Below are 17,198 nucleotides of genomic sequence, written 5' to 3' on the forward strand. Positions count from 1 at the left end.
AGAAAAAAATTTCTGTACAAGTTTTCATTTAGTAAACTTCTGTTGTTTAGGTAAGAAATGGAGCCCTCACACAGAATTGCTATGTTTATTCCATACTAGGCATACAGACAGAATGAGGGAAAGAAAAGAATTAGAAATTGATTTTATTTGCAGTAGAAATAAAAGTAGATTGAAGCATTCAAATGAAATGCTTCTGTTGAAAGCTGCTGTCTGTATATTCTTTTCTTAAAACTATCAATTATATTTGCTTTCAGAATAATGAAATGCTACCATTCATTGTATATGCAGATGACATGAAAATAATATATAATATATAATATTTTTAAAAAATAGATCCCTAAATTGGGACACTAATGCATTGTTGGTGGAGTTGTAAACTGATCCAGCCATTCCAGAGAGCCATTTGAAACTATGCTATGCCCAAGGGGCAATCAAACTGTGCATACCCTTTGATCTAGCAATACCCCTATTAGCTCTGCGTCTCAAAGAGATCATAAAAAGTGGGAAAGGACTTACATGTACAAAATTTATAGCAGCTCTTTTTGTGGTGGCAAATAATTGTAAATTGAGGGGTTGCCCATCAATTGGGGAATGGATGAAGAAGTTGTGGTATGTGGATGTAATGAAATACTATCGTGCTATAAGAAATGATAAGAAATTTCAGAAAAACCTGGAAAGACTTACGTGAATCGATACTCAGTGAAGTGAGTGGAACCAGGAGAACATTGTATATGATAAGAGCAACGTTATGCAATGATCAACTATGATAGACTTAGCTCTTCTCAACAATGCAGTGATCCAAGGCAATTCCAAAAGACTCATGATGAAAAATATATCCACATCCAGAGAAAGGACTGATGACATCTGAATTCAGATCAAGGCATATGCTTTTCATTTTGTGTGTGTGTGTGTGTGTGTTTTTCTTTGTGTGTGCATGTGTGTGTGTGTGTGTGTGGGTTCCTTTTGTTCTGTTTCTTCTTTCACAGTATGACTAATGTGGAAATATGTTTAACAGGATTGCACATGTATAACCTCTATCATATTGCTTGCTGTCTTGGGGAGGAGGGAAGGAAGAAAGGGAGAGAGAAAAATTTGGAACTCAAAATCATATAAAAAATAAATGTTGAAACCTGTCTTTACATGTAATTGGAAAAAATAAAATACTATTTACAGAAAAAAGTAGATTGCATTTAGTTATATGACATGAGATCCTAGAAGTAGTAAAGTCCATAAATGCTTCATCTTGTGTGACATAGCAAATGAGGAGACCCCAAGCCATCACTTCCCTATGTATGTTGTCTTATTAGAAGGTAAGCTCCTTGAGGGCAGGGGCTTTCTTGCTTGCATGTATTTGTATCCCCAGCCCTCAGCACAGTTTACGCTTAATAAATGTTCATTCGTTCACTCATTCATGTGGAAACAAGAGCTAAAGAGGTTATTTACCAGTTACTGGTCCACCAGCACTAAAACCTCAGGGTTCTTCACGCTACAAGATACTAATATCTGCAGGTCTTAATGGCAACTTCTCAATGCTGTCATAGGCTAAGATATTTTAGAACCCAGTTCTCCTTGACAGCCAGGATCACCTTAGATCTTCAGTTGCTTTCTTTTGTGTATTTACATACAAAGACTAGATTGACTTTGGACTCTGGAAATAAATCAACCAAACTTTTGACAGCATTCTTGGGGAAAAAAAAAAGATAAATTGGATTTATGTTTAATGGTTTATTGTTTATCATAGTAGCTATTAAAAATAGATAACCAGAGGCTAATAATGTTAATGGTCCCTTTCAGGATTAGACAAAAATCAATTGTCAGTGGGCATAGCATATATGAATACATTCTTTCAGGTTGAAATTTTTCATAATCTTTCACAGCATTTTAAACACATGGTTTCTAAGAAACACTTATTTTTCAATTCAAAACTTTTATGTTAACGATGACCACAAAGAACAGGTTAAAGCATAAAAACATTTTCAACTTTATACGATTATAATAGGGCTCAAAGGGACATATTATGATCATGAGAAAAAGCATGTACAATTTGTCAAGGTTGATAAACTTTCCCACCAACAACTTTTACATATCTATTCCTTTGAAATTTGGTGGAGAGCAGCAGTTAGATAGATTTCCAAATGGAAGTAATTAAAATTGCATTAAATTGAGCTATTGACTAATCCTAGGCTATTAATCAGGCTAAAAAATTCTACGATCAGAGCTCAGTGTTGTGAAGCACTGTAAAATAATAGTATTTGTGATCAGTGATGCAAGTAGCCGCAATTAAGCAGTTCACTTGACAAATGAGAGGGTACGCTTTATTTTGCACTTAATTGAATTGTTGTACATGCTTGGCCACCATTGTCTGCTGCCTTTCATTTTGGTTTCTAGCCATTTGAGCACACACGTTTATTAAGAGGAACAATTATGTCTGCCTTGGCCCTTGGCTGTATAAGTGTAGACAGTGAAAACAGGGCCACAAATTAGGATTCTCTATGGATATTTCTCCATAGTTCTAATTTTCCTAAGCAAATTTTGATAAATAAATTCGAACCCTGTTGTGGAATTACATGACACATTTTAGAAAAGGGGAAGACTCAAAAGACTTCACATAACTCAGTGGCTTCTTGAATAGGCAGCACAGAGAATTTTTGAAATAGAATTGAACATTTATCTGGTTTATGAAACCAAATAGATTTATTCTTTCAAGCCAAAGAGAAATGTTCTCTGCTGGTGGCACAAGGGATAGACTCAGGATTTGGAGTTGGGAAGACCTGAGTTGGAGCCTACCTCAAATATTTTACTGAGATGCATAACACTAAGCAAGTCAATTTCTCTGTGCCTGAGTTTTCTCATCTTATAATGGGGTTAATGATAGCACCCATCTCACAGGGTTATTGTTAAGATCAAACAGGTTAGCGTATGTAAAGTGTTTTGACACTTTAAATACTTTATAGCTGCTAGCCGTGATGACGATGATGATGATATATTGATTTCTATTGGCCTTTCCAGAAGAGTCATACCATTGCAAAAAAATATGCCATCTTATCCTTTATTAGGTAACAAATGGTGGCACTTGCTGCATATCTCCATTCACTTCTGGGTTAAACAGAGATTTTCAGGGAGAAGCCTCTCATGGATAATTCATAAAAGGAGCAAACAACCTACAATTCAAATCTGAAAGCATGTTTAAATATAGGGAGACATTTTAAAAGTGTACTCTCACTTTTTGCCTTGGCACATGAGATATTGTGGTTGTAGAAGGACCCTAAACCACATAAATGCATATTTTCATAAAAATGTATGGCATAAGTCAGAGTCACTCAAGGATGACCTTTCTCCCTGGATCTTGGTCATCTTAGATTTTACTTCCAGTTTCCTTATCAAATGCAGTTATCAAATGTAGGTAATAACAGCTTCTCAAAGGATACAATAAATGGGAGAAAACTCTTTGGCAAGCAAAAAGTATAGTATAAATATACTATACTTTGCATAATTGAAAGCTTTTTTCTTTTTATCAAAAAGCTTTCTCTTCAACATTCTACCTGATCAAACATGTAATTGCCACAAAATGCAGTCTAAATTTTGTCTGGAAATTTTTTAAAAAATGAATTTTGGTACCATATTTTTAGCATTGGAAATACATTTGACTTATTTTGGAAACTGATTTACCTTAGAGGGTTGTGTAGGCATTTTCTATATAATACTAAAGATATAGACTACTAGGGATTAAAATTCTTTCTAAACTCCACTTTGAAAGTCTAGGGCCCAAAGTGGGGGCCATGGCCATGGACTGGCCTGCAAGGGGAAATAGCCAGGGGTGTGTGATCAATGAATTAGAAAATGGGAAGATAGAGCTGCACTTCATTTCTGTATGATAACCAATCATCTCTGGGCATATTAGCTTCAATTTTTGTCACTTTTATCTCCAGAACTGCCATGCTTCACTTTGCTTTATTCTCCTTATTCCATAGCATCTTCTTGCCAGCCCCTGGTGCTGCATGCATGAGTACTCTCACTGCCAGCTCCAGCCCCTTCCAGTTCTAGAACCACTTCTCCAAAGGGGTATGTCAGTCTACTTCCAAAGAGCCTCTCCCTCTACCTCATTCCTCCTTTTTTTGCCTTCCCATTAGAATGTAAGCTCCCGGAGGGCAGGAACTATCTTTGCTAATATTTGTGCCTCAGGGACTTGGAACATAGGAAGGGCTTAATAAATTCATCTTCATTCATTCATTGTCTCCAACCCAACAATACCATCACTATGCTTTAGGGATGGACCAAGAACTCACAATAGATCTGATTTCTCTCTTTGTCTTAACCCCAACCTCTTGCTAAAAGATCCTACACCCTATCCTAGATGACTTCGTGGCTTCTTTGGGAGCGCTCAGCAGGTAGAATCTGTGCTCTTGGATACTGGCTAGTGAGTAAGACTGCCCCAACATTTTTCTTTCTTTACACTGAGAAGCAGAGGATAAATAGGTTGTAATGTGCATCATAGATGTCATTCCATCATCTTGCCTTCCAAATCTTTCCTTCTTCCTAATTTCCATTTTCCCTCCAGGGCATCACCCATCTCCTAAGTTCTCAACCTCCTCCTCCTCCTCTTCCTCCTCCTCCTCCTTCTCTTCTTCTTCCTCCTCTTCCTCTTCCTCCTTCTCCTCCTTTTCCTCCTCCTCCTCTTGACTCCTCACTCAATTAAAGTTGTTCTCTTAAAAATAACCAACAGTTTCTTAACTGCCAAAATATGATGGCCTTTTCTCAGTACTCATCTTTCTTCACCTCTTTGCAGTATTTAATACTGTTGACCACCCTCTCCTCTTGTATACTTAACTCTCTCGCTATGGATTCCTGAATATTACACAAGTATGTCACCTATTAAAAAACCCATATCTGCACACTTTAAAACTTAGAAACATTTCCTAACTTGATTAAAAATCTTCCAAATGAAGAACGTCAGTGAAATTTGAAACTTTTTGCTAAATATCTAAAATGTAAAACCTTCCAATTAGTTTATAAAAACAAATGATGTCAGGGAAGATGTAAACCTACTAGCTGAATTTCAACAAGTAACCTTTTCATAATTAGTGGATGGGATTGGAAAAGTGAGTATCGTGATTTAGTAAGTACCAGCAATGATGCACTTCTTCCTTTTGGATCTATATATCTTTGTGAGGTATCTTGCTAGCTGTGACAACCATTAAATAATGAAATGTACTAAACTTCCAACTGAACCTTCAAATCACAAAGTGATTTGCAAAAAAAAAATGAGATATATTCCATCGCATTTCTCTCACTGAAAGCAGCATTATTATTATTTAGTGAGATCAAAAGGTTTTAATACAGATTGAAACCAAAATACTATTTTAAAAATATTATTTCACTTTATCTCAATCTTTCATTTCCATTTTGTGCACAGTTTATTAATGTACTTTATTAGTAGTAGAGTAATACATGAATATAATTTATAAATAAGCAAATATTCCTGTATTAGAGATGAGTGCACAGAAATTTTTTACCGATGGGATACACAATCACAAAACTTCAGGGATAGTGTCAAAAGATTTGGCCCCTTTTTACGAGGTAAGGAACTCCTCTTTTTGTTGAAGCAGACGATAATGATCAGGCTCTGTCTCTGTTTCAGACCCTACCAGTGTGGTCACTGCTCCCAGTCCTTCTCCCAGCCTTCTGAACTGAGGAACCATGTGGTTACCCACTCCAGTGACAGACCTTTCAAGTGTGGCTATTGCGGTCGTGCCTTTGCTGGGGCTACCACCCTCAACAACCATATCAGAACTCATACTGGAGAAAAACCCTTCAAGTAAGTGACTGAGACATGAGACATTTTCCCCTCTCACCTATTTCTAGCAGCTTCTTTCATGAGTAGGGAAAAAAAGGGGAGCGTCCCCAGCATCATACTGTTTATCTCAACCAACTAGCGGTTAAGGCACTTGGAGGATCAAAATCCAGGCTCTAAGAAGAATTGTACTTTTTTCAAGAGATCGTTACCAGGCTAATGAGATTCTGTATACTTGGTTTAGAGTTTTGGTTCAGCCAATTAATCTCTCTATGACTATAAGCAAGTCACTTGACCTCATTGAAACCTCACTTTACCTTCAAATAAGACAACTTCTTTAAGTCCTTTCCAAGTCCTAAAATTTTGAGTCTAAGATTCAAGAGGAGAATCTGTGAAAAGTCCTTTGAGGTATATTCTTTTCATCCATAGTGAAGTAGAGGTGTGATTAATTGTCAATTGAATAATGGCTTCAAAGGGAAGAACTTTCTTTAAGATATTTAGTGAGCAACTTCCCTTCCACCCCCAAACATACTAAGCTACTTGGTTTTAGGGACAAGACTGATCATACCTCCTGATGTTTAACCTTAGATCAAATATCATGACTGTACATTCAGTGTGCTTTTAGGGCTTCAAAATTACTATGTTGACAAGAGAACAAAAACCAGAAACAAGAAGCATCACTATCCTTGTCAGGGTTTCTGGTGATGGAAGAAAAAGTGAACCTGAATATTGGCAGAGAAGGAGCATCTCAAAGAGCAGTTGTAGTTTTAGCTGACACAGGCACATGCAATGGAAATCTTAGGTTGTAATGATCCTTGAGACAGCTTTTAATGACTTATGTATAGAATACTTTATTGTTTTGAAACCTTTTGAATCTCTCAGTTATTTCCCATGCTGGTCTTAATTTTTTGTGTAAGAAGGAAAAAGGAAAAGGGCATAGGGGTGCTGCATCAGTTCCCCGGCTAAGGGAAAAACCAAAGAATTGAAGCAATGCTAATACTGTCCAAAATAATGTGAAGATTAGTCCCTATGCTCAGTCTCAGCCAGGAAGAAGGACTGTGCAAACAAAACTGTTTCTTTAAATAATGTGTCATTCTTGATATCTGGACCAACTGGCAGGGAATGTTATTATTTTCTGCCTGAGACCAAACAATGACCTGGATAAGAATAAATCTGACTGATTTGGCCCCCAAATGTCCTTATCGTCCTGCCAATGGAGGGAGAAATGAATGAACATTTTTTTGTTTTGCTTTTTTCACTATTGAGGACAGAGCATTTTCTTTTAACCTAGTAGCATCTCTCCATTTCCCTCTTCCTTTGGTTTCATTTATGGCATTAATTAATAATTGAAAACAATGGCAATTAGTATTATTTGGATTCCGTAAAAAGAACAATGGGCCAGACACTGACCAGGTGCAAGTCTGCCTGTTCCAACATGGAATTTATCAGTGCCTTTGGCCTTGGGCAGCTCATACATTTGGCCATCAAGGAGTCACAAATTATGCCCTCATCTCTGTGGATGAGAATGATGATAATCTTACATTTTCCAGAATGTTGATCATAGAGTTTTGTGAGGAAGTTCTGTCAGGGAGCACCTAAGCATTCTGCACCTGGGCATTTCAAAGTCAAGCTATTAAAAAACAAACAAACCATTTCGCAGGAGTGAACCGAATATGGTGCAAGGAATCAGATTGATTTTTATCTAGTAGCTGTGTAAATAGATTTTAGTAATTAATTGAAGAGGTTTCAGGGTCAAAATGGAAAATAGATTTCTATTAATGTTAAGGTGTTACTTATGTGTAACCTTGTTGACTCCACTCAATTTTCCCCCCTAACAGCCTGTTTTTGTCATGTTTCCAATAGATTTAACATTTTTGTTTAAATTTAATTTATCATATTAAGAAATGGTGCTTTTCTCAAAATGTGTGCGTGTGTATGTGTGTGTGTGTGTGTGTGTGTGTGTGTGTGAGAGAGAGAGAGAGAGAGAGAGAGAGAGAGAGAGGGGCGGGGGGAGAGAAAGATTGAGAGATTTAATTGGTGAAAGGAAACTGGTTAGCCAGGCCTGGATGTATTGAGCAGACTTCTTTCTCTTCTATTATTGCTCATGTCAAGGTATCTTCATGCTATTTGTAGTTTTCCTTCATGATATGCCACATGCCTAGGGAAGAGCTGTCTAGGAAACCACCTTTCTGTAAGGAAAAATGGAAAGTTAAGTCCTTTTATCTATATTATACAATCTCAGGATTAAGCAGTCCAGAGGCAGTCATGTGTAGTTCATAGATACCTGTACCCTTTCAGATTTTATAAATATTACAGAGATGTCATTATACCATCCTACAAATCAAAACATTCAAAAAATTCCCACTGCAGAGTAGTCAGCAAAATAGAATTAATAATAAACATTAATTATATTTATTCAACTAATGGGGATTAACTTAAAGACTGTATCTTAAAAGAAGAAAACTGCACTTGAAAAGATGAAGCCTCTAAATAGTACGCCTTGCATATGTGTGTGAGTGTATATGTGTACATGTGTATTTATGTGCGTTTAGGGATAAAGACTAGACCTGTGATTTCACAGTTATAGAAAATAAGTATAGGGTAAGGAAAAAGGTATAGGGTAAGGAAATTCCCTTCATCAATGTAGGATAGCATCTTCTGTATAACTTATTTCAACTTATATTTAGAGAGCTTCCTAGGTTTAAATGACTTGCCCAAGGTCACACAGCCAGTGTAGGTCAGAGGCAGTATGTGAACCTGTGTGTGCATATGTACATCTCTGATAATTGGGTATCCAATGTCTTAATTGGAACATATACACATGTGCAGTAGGGGAAGGTCCAGGCCCTTTATTTCATCAATGTAAAGAATTCCCTTTACTATTACAGACTAGAAACTCATTGGAGATTTAGAAAGCTTCCCAGGTAACTGAGATATTAAATGACTGGCCCTTGTTTACACAACTAATGTGTGTCAGAGTGAAGACTTGAACCCAAGTCTTCTATTTCCAAGGCTATCCATCTCTGTACTAAGCTATGCTCTCTCTTTACGTGTGTATTTATGTATAAGTGTATTTATATAAAATCAAACTTCTTTTCTGTTTCTCTGTTTGGGCAAGGGATCTTCTGTATAGTGCATCAGGTAAAAACAAATGCTGAAATTTCTTAAGAAACTTTTTCTATAAAGTGATTTTTAAAAAGTTGATGAGGTTTATAGAAGCAGAAACCAAAAATCAAAAACCTAGGTAACTAAACAGGGATGAGATTTAAAGTCAAGAGGTCTGAATTCCTTTTATTGCTTTGCTATAGCTTTGCATTCTAATAAACATTAACATTTACTAAAGAACACATTTCCCAACTCATATGTATATTGTGGGAGAAGTATTTTATAAACAGTAAAGCCCCATAAAATGTGTGTCATTATGATTATTAAGTATATGTTGTAGGTCTTAAGTGTAGATCCAAGTATCCAAACTTGGCCCTAAACTGTACTCTCAAGAATGAATAGGAATTCACCAAAAATTAAAAGGTCAGAGCAAAGACTTTGGTTCCTTTTTCAGTATACATAGGCCTAAGAGGTCATGGGGAACTAGTTGGTCTTATGAATATGAATAGTTGCAAGTCAGGGAAAATGTGTACTGAGGACAATATTCTCTCTCTTCATTATAACTGGGCAAACCTCAAAATATTCCACAAGGTTTGTTTGATGCCTACCTCATGCTTTTGCCTTTGGAATCTGCAGTCAGGCTATAAATTTATTCAAGGAGATGTTTTTCATCCCTGTCTTGGTTACAAAAAGAACATAACTTACCTTAATATTTTATACCTAAAATATTTGGTTCAAACATCAGAAGGAAATAAATAAACTTGCATTGAGTTACTACCTACCTGTTTTCTGGGCCCTTGGCCTAGGGCTAAATGTAGTATTTAATTCACTTTGACAAATATGTGGTATAGGCGTAGCATTCTTGCTGCTTCCCTTTTGAATTATCAAAAATATCTCACGTTTTCCTCTTCTTTCTAACATGAGGCAAATTCTAAACTACCTTTGATAGTAAGGAAGCTCTTTTGGGGGGGGGGGCAGGGCAATTGGGGTTAAGTGAAGGAAGCTCTTGATAGCCTCTTAATATACCTTATTGGCCTTCCCACTAGTAAGCTTTCCATTAATATTCAGTGAACTGTGAATTCACTTTTAGCAAAGACATGTACTAAGGTGGTATTGTAAGATGAATTGGTATAAAACTTTCCCCTCAAAAGTCTAGGACACACTGTCCCAAGAACACATAGAAGGGGAGAGTAAGCTTAAGTTTCAAGTATGATGATAGTGAGATATATGTGTAGGATACATATGTGGTAATGGCAAACTCACAACTCTTGGTACCAGAGGTTCCTTGTTTTCTCTTTGTAGGGTTCTCATGCAGCTTCTGTTGGGTACAGCTGTTTGCTGGACAATTTGATCAGCTACCTTCGAAAATGTGCTTGCTTCTTAAGTTCATAGCTATTACTTCTCTCTACCATGCGGGGTTGGGCTTTCTGAAGCTATCTCTTCTCTTGGGTGACTATCTCTCCATATTTGTGCCTTTCTTAGTCTATCTCTTTGCTTCCATGTGGATGCACTGTGAACTACTGGTTCAGTAGCTTCAATGTCCTTTCCTTGTTACTTTCTTATACAGGTAAAGGAGTCTTCCTTCACAAAACACTCCTAAGGCTAGAATCCTCCTACTCCCAAACTGTTGAAAACACAAATCAAGCTTGTTTTTATCTATAAGTCCCAGGTCATAATATTTTCTTCTTGAGAGATAGTTTGCATCTGACAAATGGATCATAGTAGAGATTAAGCTTTTTTCCACATTAAAACCTAATCAAGTCTATTGATTGATTCTGTGATATACCTTAACTGAGGTGTCTTGACCTTAATAAAATTGAGTTGTATGTACACATGTGTTTGAGTGTGTGTGTGTGTATGTGTGTGAATTCGAGGGGTAGAATGCCACCACCTTTACCCCTTATATTATAATTACAAGCATTGGACTTCTTGCTATTCCATAAACAAGATACTCCATCTCTTGGCTCTGGGCATTTTTTCTGACTGTCCTTAAAGCCTGAAATGTTCTCCCTCCTCATTTTTGCCTTCTGCTTTCCCCAGCTTCCTGTAGGTTCCAACTAAAATCCCATCTTCTACAGGAAGCCTTTCCTAACACCTCTTAATTCTAGTGTCTTCACTCTTTTAATTATTTCCTCTTTCTCCTGTACCTATTTGTTTGCTTGTTGCCTCCCTCGCTACATTGTAAGCTCCTTGAGATCAGAGAATATCTTTTCCTTCTTTTTGTATTCCCCAGTGCTCGTCTGACACAGAGAGGCAATAAATGTTCATTGACTAACTGAAACTGAACAGCTACCTCCTTAAGTGAAGAATGAGTTCAAATCGAGTCTCATTTATGACTTTCAGACTGATACAAAGTCAAGAACCAAGGTTGTTTCCTTTTTCTTTGCTATCATTTTTAGGACTTTCTGGTTTCATGTCAAACTTTCTGGTTTCATTGTCAAAAACTCTGCCATATGCAAACTAACTTAGAACATGCAATACATCACTCACATCCCATTCTTGTCTGTGGAATGCACAAGGTAAAATTCAAGAACATGTCCTCTCCTCCAACTACTTTGCCACTAACATCATCATCATCTTTTCTTCGTCGTCCCATCACACTGGTATGAAATACAAGAACAGATCTACTGGGCTTGAAAACTGATCAGGATTAATTTCCTAATACAGGGCTGTATTTTAACCTATAGTTTTCACTGTATGTTTACTTCTGAATTCATGAAATGATGATATCAGAGAAAGGGGTGTATTCCATCAACTCATGAACACTGAAGGGTATGCTGGAGCCAATGCCCACAGGAGGGATTGTTAAATTTTCAGAGTAAGCATTTACACCTTGGAAACTCATGAGCATTATAAATTGGAGTTTGATTTATTGTTTTGTGAATCATCTTGCAGGCTTTACAAAAACAGACAGTGGGGGAACTATAGCTTGTTGTTCCCTGGTCTGGATTTATGGAGTGATAGAGAAAATGCTAATGATACAGATTAAACTAAAAGTATGTCATGAGTACATTTTTTCTGGGGAGCCGGTTGTTAAACATTTAGCAGCTTACCCCGAGAGCATCTACCCTGAGCACTTTCTCTCATACAAAAAGATCATAACTTCCTTTGTCCAACCTTTTATTGTACAGATTTGTGATGTGAAATATTTAAGTCACCTGAGTTTGTTAGTACTATACCCACCCCCAAGAAGGTGAATCTGCCAGGAAAGCAAATTAAATCAGCAACTTGTTCTACTCACCTCCTGACCTTCTACTCACCTGCTCACTTTCTAAGGGAGTGGACATGTAGACTACACTATAGGAATTTTTTTAGCAATGATCTTCCTATAAAATAGTTATATCTTGAGAACTACCACTCTATTTTCTTTGCACATACATACTTAGGAAGGAATTTAGAAAGTTAGATATTTAGGAAGGAAGGAAGAAGGAAGGAAAGGAGGGAGGAAAAAAAGGAGGAACAGAGAGAGAGAAAAAGTGGGAGGAAGGAAATAAATTATTTTAAGCACTTATGTTCTGATAGGGGAAACAATACATATGGGGCATGGTAGTCAGCAAAGGGTGAAATCATAGGGATGGTGAGTAGAGCCATAGTATAATCAATTGACTCACCTTTTTCAGAAGCAATTATTAGTGTTGATTTAATTAATATCCTGATAGCCAAAGGAGGAGAGAGGTCAAAGAATAAGTGCAGGGAAGCATGGAAGGAAGATGTCAGTGGCGCTTAGTCAGGTGACTGGAGCTGGCTAGATGCAGTGAGCTTTCCGCAGTCAGCACAGCCCCAGCATGGGGTGGGTACAGTATCAGGGTGGCATGACAGGAAGATGGCAGGGAACTGTAGTCGGGAGCTGAATCTGGCTGGGTATTGTCGGGTCTCACTAATTAACATGGCCCCAGAGCAGAAGGAAGTTACACTTACACATGAGGAGAATCGAAAGGTACTTATCCTGAGTTTCCTTATCTGTAGGATGGGGAGGTTAGTATAGATCTGGCATTCTTAAACTAATTCCGGAGGTATGTCGGAGCCAGCCCTAATCAACTTGTGAGCTGATTGTTAAAATTTCAGTGTAAGCATTTATACCTCATAAATTGGCAAATGCTATATAAATCAGAACTTGATTTGTTATTTTTTTTGTTGTCTAGCCTAAAGAAAGTGATGTATAAAATATTAATAATGCAAATTACACTTAAAAGCATGTATGCATACACTTTCCCCTCTGGATAGCCAGTTGTTAAATGTTTACCAGCGATGGTCTGTGAACTCGTATGGGAAAAAATTTACATCGTCATTTCAATATAAATTGGTTTCCTTTATAATCCTATTTTTTTTCTTTATACACTTAAAAACATTATTCTGAGAAAGGTCCATAGGCTGCCATATGCGGCCATGCAACACACACAAAAAGGCTGAGAACTACTGGTCTAGATGGTCTCTGAGCTCCCAGCTAGCCAGCATTAATATGAGTAGTTCTTTCCTTACTGCTGGTAGTCTAAAAAGTCTGTGTAGGTGCCTACCCACATGGTTTCTTTCATACATGTTATCCTGAACACCTTACTCCATAAAAACTCTATATTCAAACCCACAGTATTGGAAAACCAAAATCCCAGGTTAGGTACAGCGCTATGCTTCATAATTGTCCAAGCTAATCCTCTCACCGAAATTGATTCAAGTGCCTTCATGATAAAAAGGATATAATAATTTGAAAGTTTGTCAAGCAATGAAAGGTAGTATATTTTGACACACTAATCCAGTAACTAATCAGTTTTCTAATAAACAATCAGCCATACACTAATGTGTCATCAGCACTTCAGAAGCTCTGGAGGGAGGATGATCTGCACAGAGACGTTAATGAATACACCAAAAATCATTAAGTGATCAATACTTCTGAGTTATTTTCATTGAGCTGATAGGTCTGATACATTAAAGCTGACATTCTACATTTGTCAAGATCACAGTGCAGTTTTTAACAGTGAAGCAGGCTGCTAAAAATAAGCCTCGAAAGACAATCAAAGAAACACAACTTATGCACCCTTGACACGCTCAGCAGGTGCAGGGACCCTGATGAATGAATACATAATCTGAGAACACTAACTCCCAAACACAGGATTCCTCATTAAAAGCTATGCAAAAATTTCAGAACTATATGTGAATACTTGGTCTAAATTTCACAAATAATTATTTTGGTGGCAAGACGCCTGCAATTTAGAGAAGAGTGGAAAAGAAAATGCCCTGCGGGTAGCAGAGTATTGTTTGCCTCCATCCCTGGTGGTGGATGAGGAATGTCTAAATTCATCATGATGACTCTGCTGTTGAGATTTTCATTCACAGTGTAGATAACACATGGCACCAGAAAACAGGGGGAACTTCATGAACAAGGATTTTAGGATAGCTGATAGTGGGAAATTCCCTGTAGCTTCTTATTCTCTGAAGATTGGGGGAAAGGAAATTATGAGCATGAAGGAGTGTGCTAAAATGTGGAAGGCAGCCATTCCTGATGATTAGTACTGCACATGGGCAAACAGTGGCACCGAGCACCACCGTGGCCCACATGATAGCTGACTGCCTCTAACGTCACTTCTTTGTGTGTAAAAAATTATATCCATTGGTGGGCATCAGTGTTTGGAGGCAAACTTTTTTTAAGTGAGCGAACATAGCACAAAGACTGGGAGATCTATGTAGCTTCCTCCTATGGGATACCACCAATTCTCCTAGATGACATTTTTACTTCAATTAGGGACAGGAGACATGGTGAAGAAGAGGAACCTCATTTTTACCCCATCATTTGCTCTCCTGCATTCTTGGGGCAAGTGCACTAATACTAGGGACCCCAATGTTTTGGCTTTTTTTTAAAGCCTTAAAATATGTAAATGCTGTATTTTTGCCCAAAACAAAGTTGGGCTGTGTTAATGTGAGCAGCTTATATAAAAAGCAATGAACTTCCCATAGCATTGCAAACAAATGCAGTGTTTCCTCTTGTTTCCAAACTAAGAGATGATCACCCTGGGGCTCCTGTACTCACAGAAGTTGAAATCCTGATTTTAAATTAGCAGAAGGTGAAATTCTATTTGTCATCAATTTCTTCTTGGGGTTACAGAGCAGAAAACTGCAGACAAGCTGCTTCTTTGATGGCTCACTCCTAAAAATCTCTTTTTGTTCTTTATCTATTTGAACTGACAGTGATCAGAGCTACAGCAGGACAGGCCTCTCTGGAGAAATCACCTTCCCCCTGCCTATTGACAGATCCCTCTGTTCTGAATCAGACAGGCCTTGTCCCATCATAGGCATCAAGGCCTTGGAAGGAGCCACCAATTAAACCTCTTGAGCCGGTAAAATCTGAAGCCACTTTGGAGTGTCTGTTCTGATTAGGCAGGATGAGACAAAGCCCATCACCCCCCAGGAGCAGCTCCCTGGTCTCAATTTTCTCTCTTGCCTCCACCAGGTGCGAGAGGTGTGAGAGGAGCTTCACGCAGGCCACCCAGCTGAGTCGACACCAACGGATGCCCAATGAGTGCAAGCCAATAACAGAGAGCCCAGAATCAATTGAAGTGGATTAACTGATTGACTGGTTGGAATTAAACTGCAAGGAAAGTCATGATTAAATGTCACGGACACTTAAGCAAAACCAAAGATTTCCTCTGAGCAACTTTCAATCAGCCCCAGAAAACCAAAAGCAGTAATAAAATAAGTAAGATGTTAAGAGATATTGATCCTGGCATGGAAGTGAGACCAGGAAAGAAATTATTTATTTATGACTAGGGATGAGACTTATTTCAGTGGACAAGGAACCTGGGACAGCTAACATTCCTAGCCCCTCCATGTATTTGCTTTATTTCTAAAAGCTTTTTAAAAGAATCATTATTTAGAACCAAAGTGAGGAATCTTATGGGTTCTTCTGCCCACAGTTATGACTGAGAATGCACACGGACTTATTTCTCACTGTACTTTTTTTAGTGGCATGACTCAATGGACCCAGATGTAAAGTCCTTCTTTCTGCTGGCTCATTTTGGTTTAGCTTGGTGCTAGCTGTGATAGCATTTATGACACCTGAAGGGGGCCTCTGGAAACAGAAGCAAGAACCTTTACTAGGCAGTGTTAACTTCAGACGGAAGGACATTTCATTTCCATGTTTTCCATGCTCACCACTTCCACACTTTTTTACATGGCTCCATTCACTCAACAGCCTGGTCTTGTAGAAGGAGAACCCAGACAAGGAAGAAAATGATGCCAAATTCAAAGGCGGGAGAGAGGGGGAAGGGACAGAAGAATTATTTTTGTCCTGTCAGGATATTGTTGATAATGAGGGCATTTTAAAACTACAGAGCTTCATAAAATGGTGGTATTGTTCCAAATCGGCTAGTAAAGGAAACTGGTTTTCAGTAACATTTTAGCTTATAAAACTCTAAAATAAAGTTTGCCAATGTGAAGCCAAATGTCCAATATTAGGTTTCAAGTATTTTTTTTAATTGTTGCAGAGGCCCAGATGATCCAAGGCTTAACCTTCAAAGCTTTCATTATTTCTTCTGATCCTTTCTTCCTTCAAAGTCTGTGGGGCCTTGGGTTGTTTTCTCATTTATTCTCTGAGTGTTGGAGTTTGTGCCTAAACCCTAATAATAGATGATATAGAGAGAGAACAGGCTATCAAAGGTGCTGTGTTAAACCATAGAGGTCAGGGGCTACATAGAGGAGCTCATTTTATTAATGGGAACTCTCTGCCCAATTCCTCAGGCCCTTGACTAATTCTCTTCCTTAAACACTGATAGATTAGAAGGAGAAAACCCTGTGGGCAAAATTTCACAGTTTTTTGTTTGAGAATAAGGTAATCAGTATCCTAGGTAAGTTCAATTTCTTTCTGTTAACAGGCCTGTGGGTATAACTGGTACAGAGGTTGACCCAGTATTCTGTGATAGCTCAGTAGGGGCTTCTCACCACTGTCCTTTGGGACTCCAAGAAGCTAGGACCCATCCAGCCATTATACCTTTGCCTAAACCCCCAGCTTGGTACCAGTGCCTCAGTCTGAATCTTTCTCCAAGGATTCTCTTGGGTGTAGAAACCTCTCGTTTGTAGCATTTCTAAGTCACACACTGTTGGAACATCTGGCATTCTATGACTAACATGAACTACTAGCTCTCTGTTTTCATCACCATATAGAAACATATTGCATTGTGTTCAATTGATTTTTAAAGGACAGAGAATGACATGCTTCCCCGAATAATGCTTTCCTTTTCTCAGTAAATAAAGTCTTTTTCTAATTTTACTTCCCCATCTTTAATCTTCTCTCCCACTTCCCTCCCTTACTAATGTC

The 17,198-nt window shown here is 38.0% G+C and overlaps 1 protein-coding gene across 1 annotated transcript in view; it reads left to right on the plus strand.

The window, feature by feature from the left end:
- PRDM6 (PR/SET domain 6) overlaps positions 1-15,450 on the plus strand; it is a 162,507-nt gene extending 147,057 nt beyond the window's left edge. The window contains exons 6-7 of the mRNA XM_036734375.1: positions 5,639-5,815; positions 15,336-15,450. Coding sequence (XP_036590270.1) covers positions 5,639-5,815; positions 15,336-15,450 — 292 coding nt within the window. The remainder of the gene's footprint in view (positions 1-5,638; positions 5,816-15,335) is intronic.
- Positions 15,451-17,198: the final 1,748 nt, after the last annotated feature.

The sequence above is a fragment of the Trichosurus vulpecula genome, chromosome 1, assembly GCF_011100635.1.
Source record: "Trichosurus vulpecula isolate mTriVul1 chromosome 1, mTriVul1.pri, whole genome shotgun sequence".
In the NCBI taxonomy this organism is placed as follows: Eukaryota; Metazoa; Chordata; class Mammalia; order Diprotodontia; family Phalangeridae; genus Trichosurus; species Trichosurus vulpecula.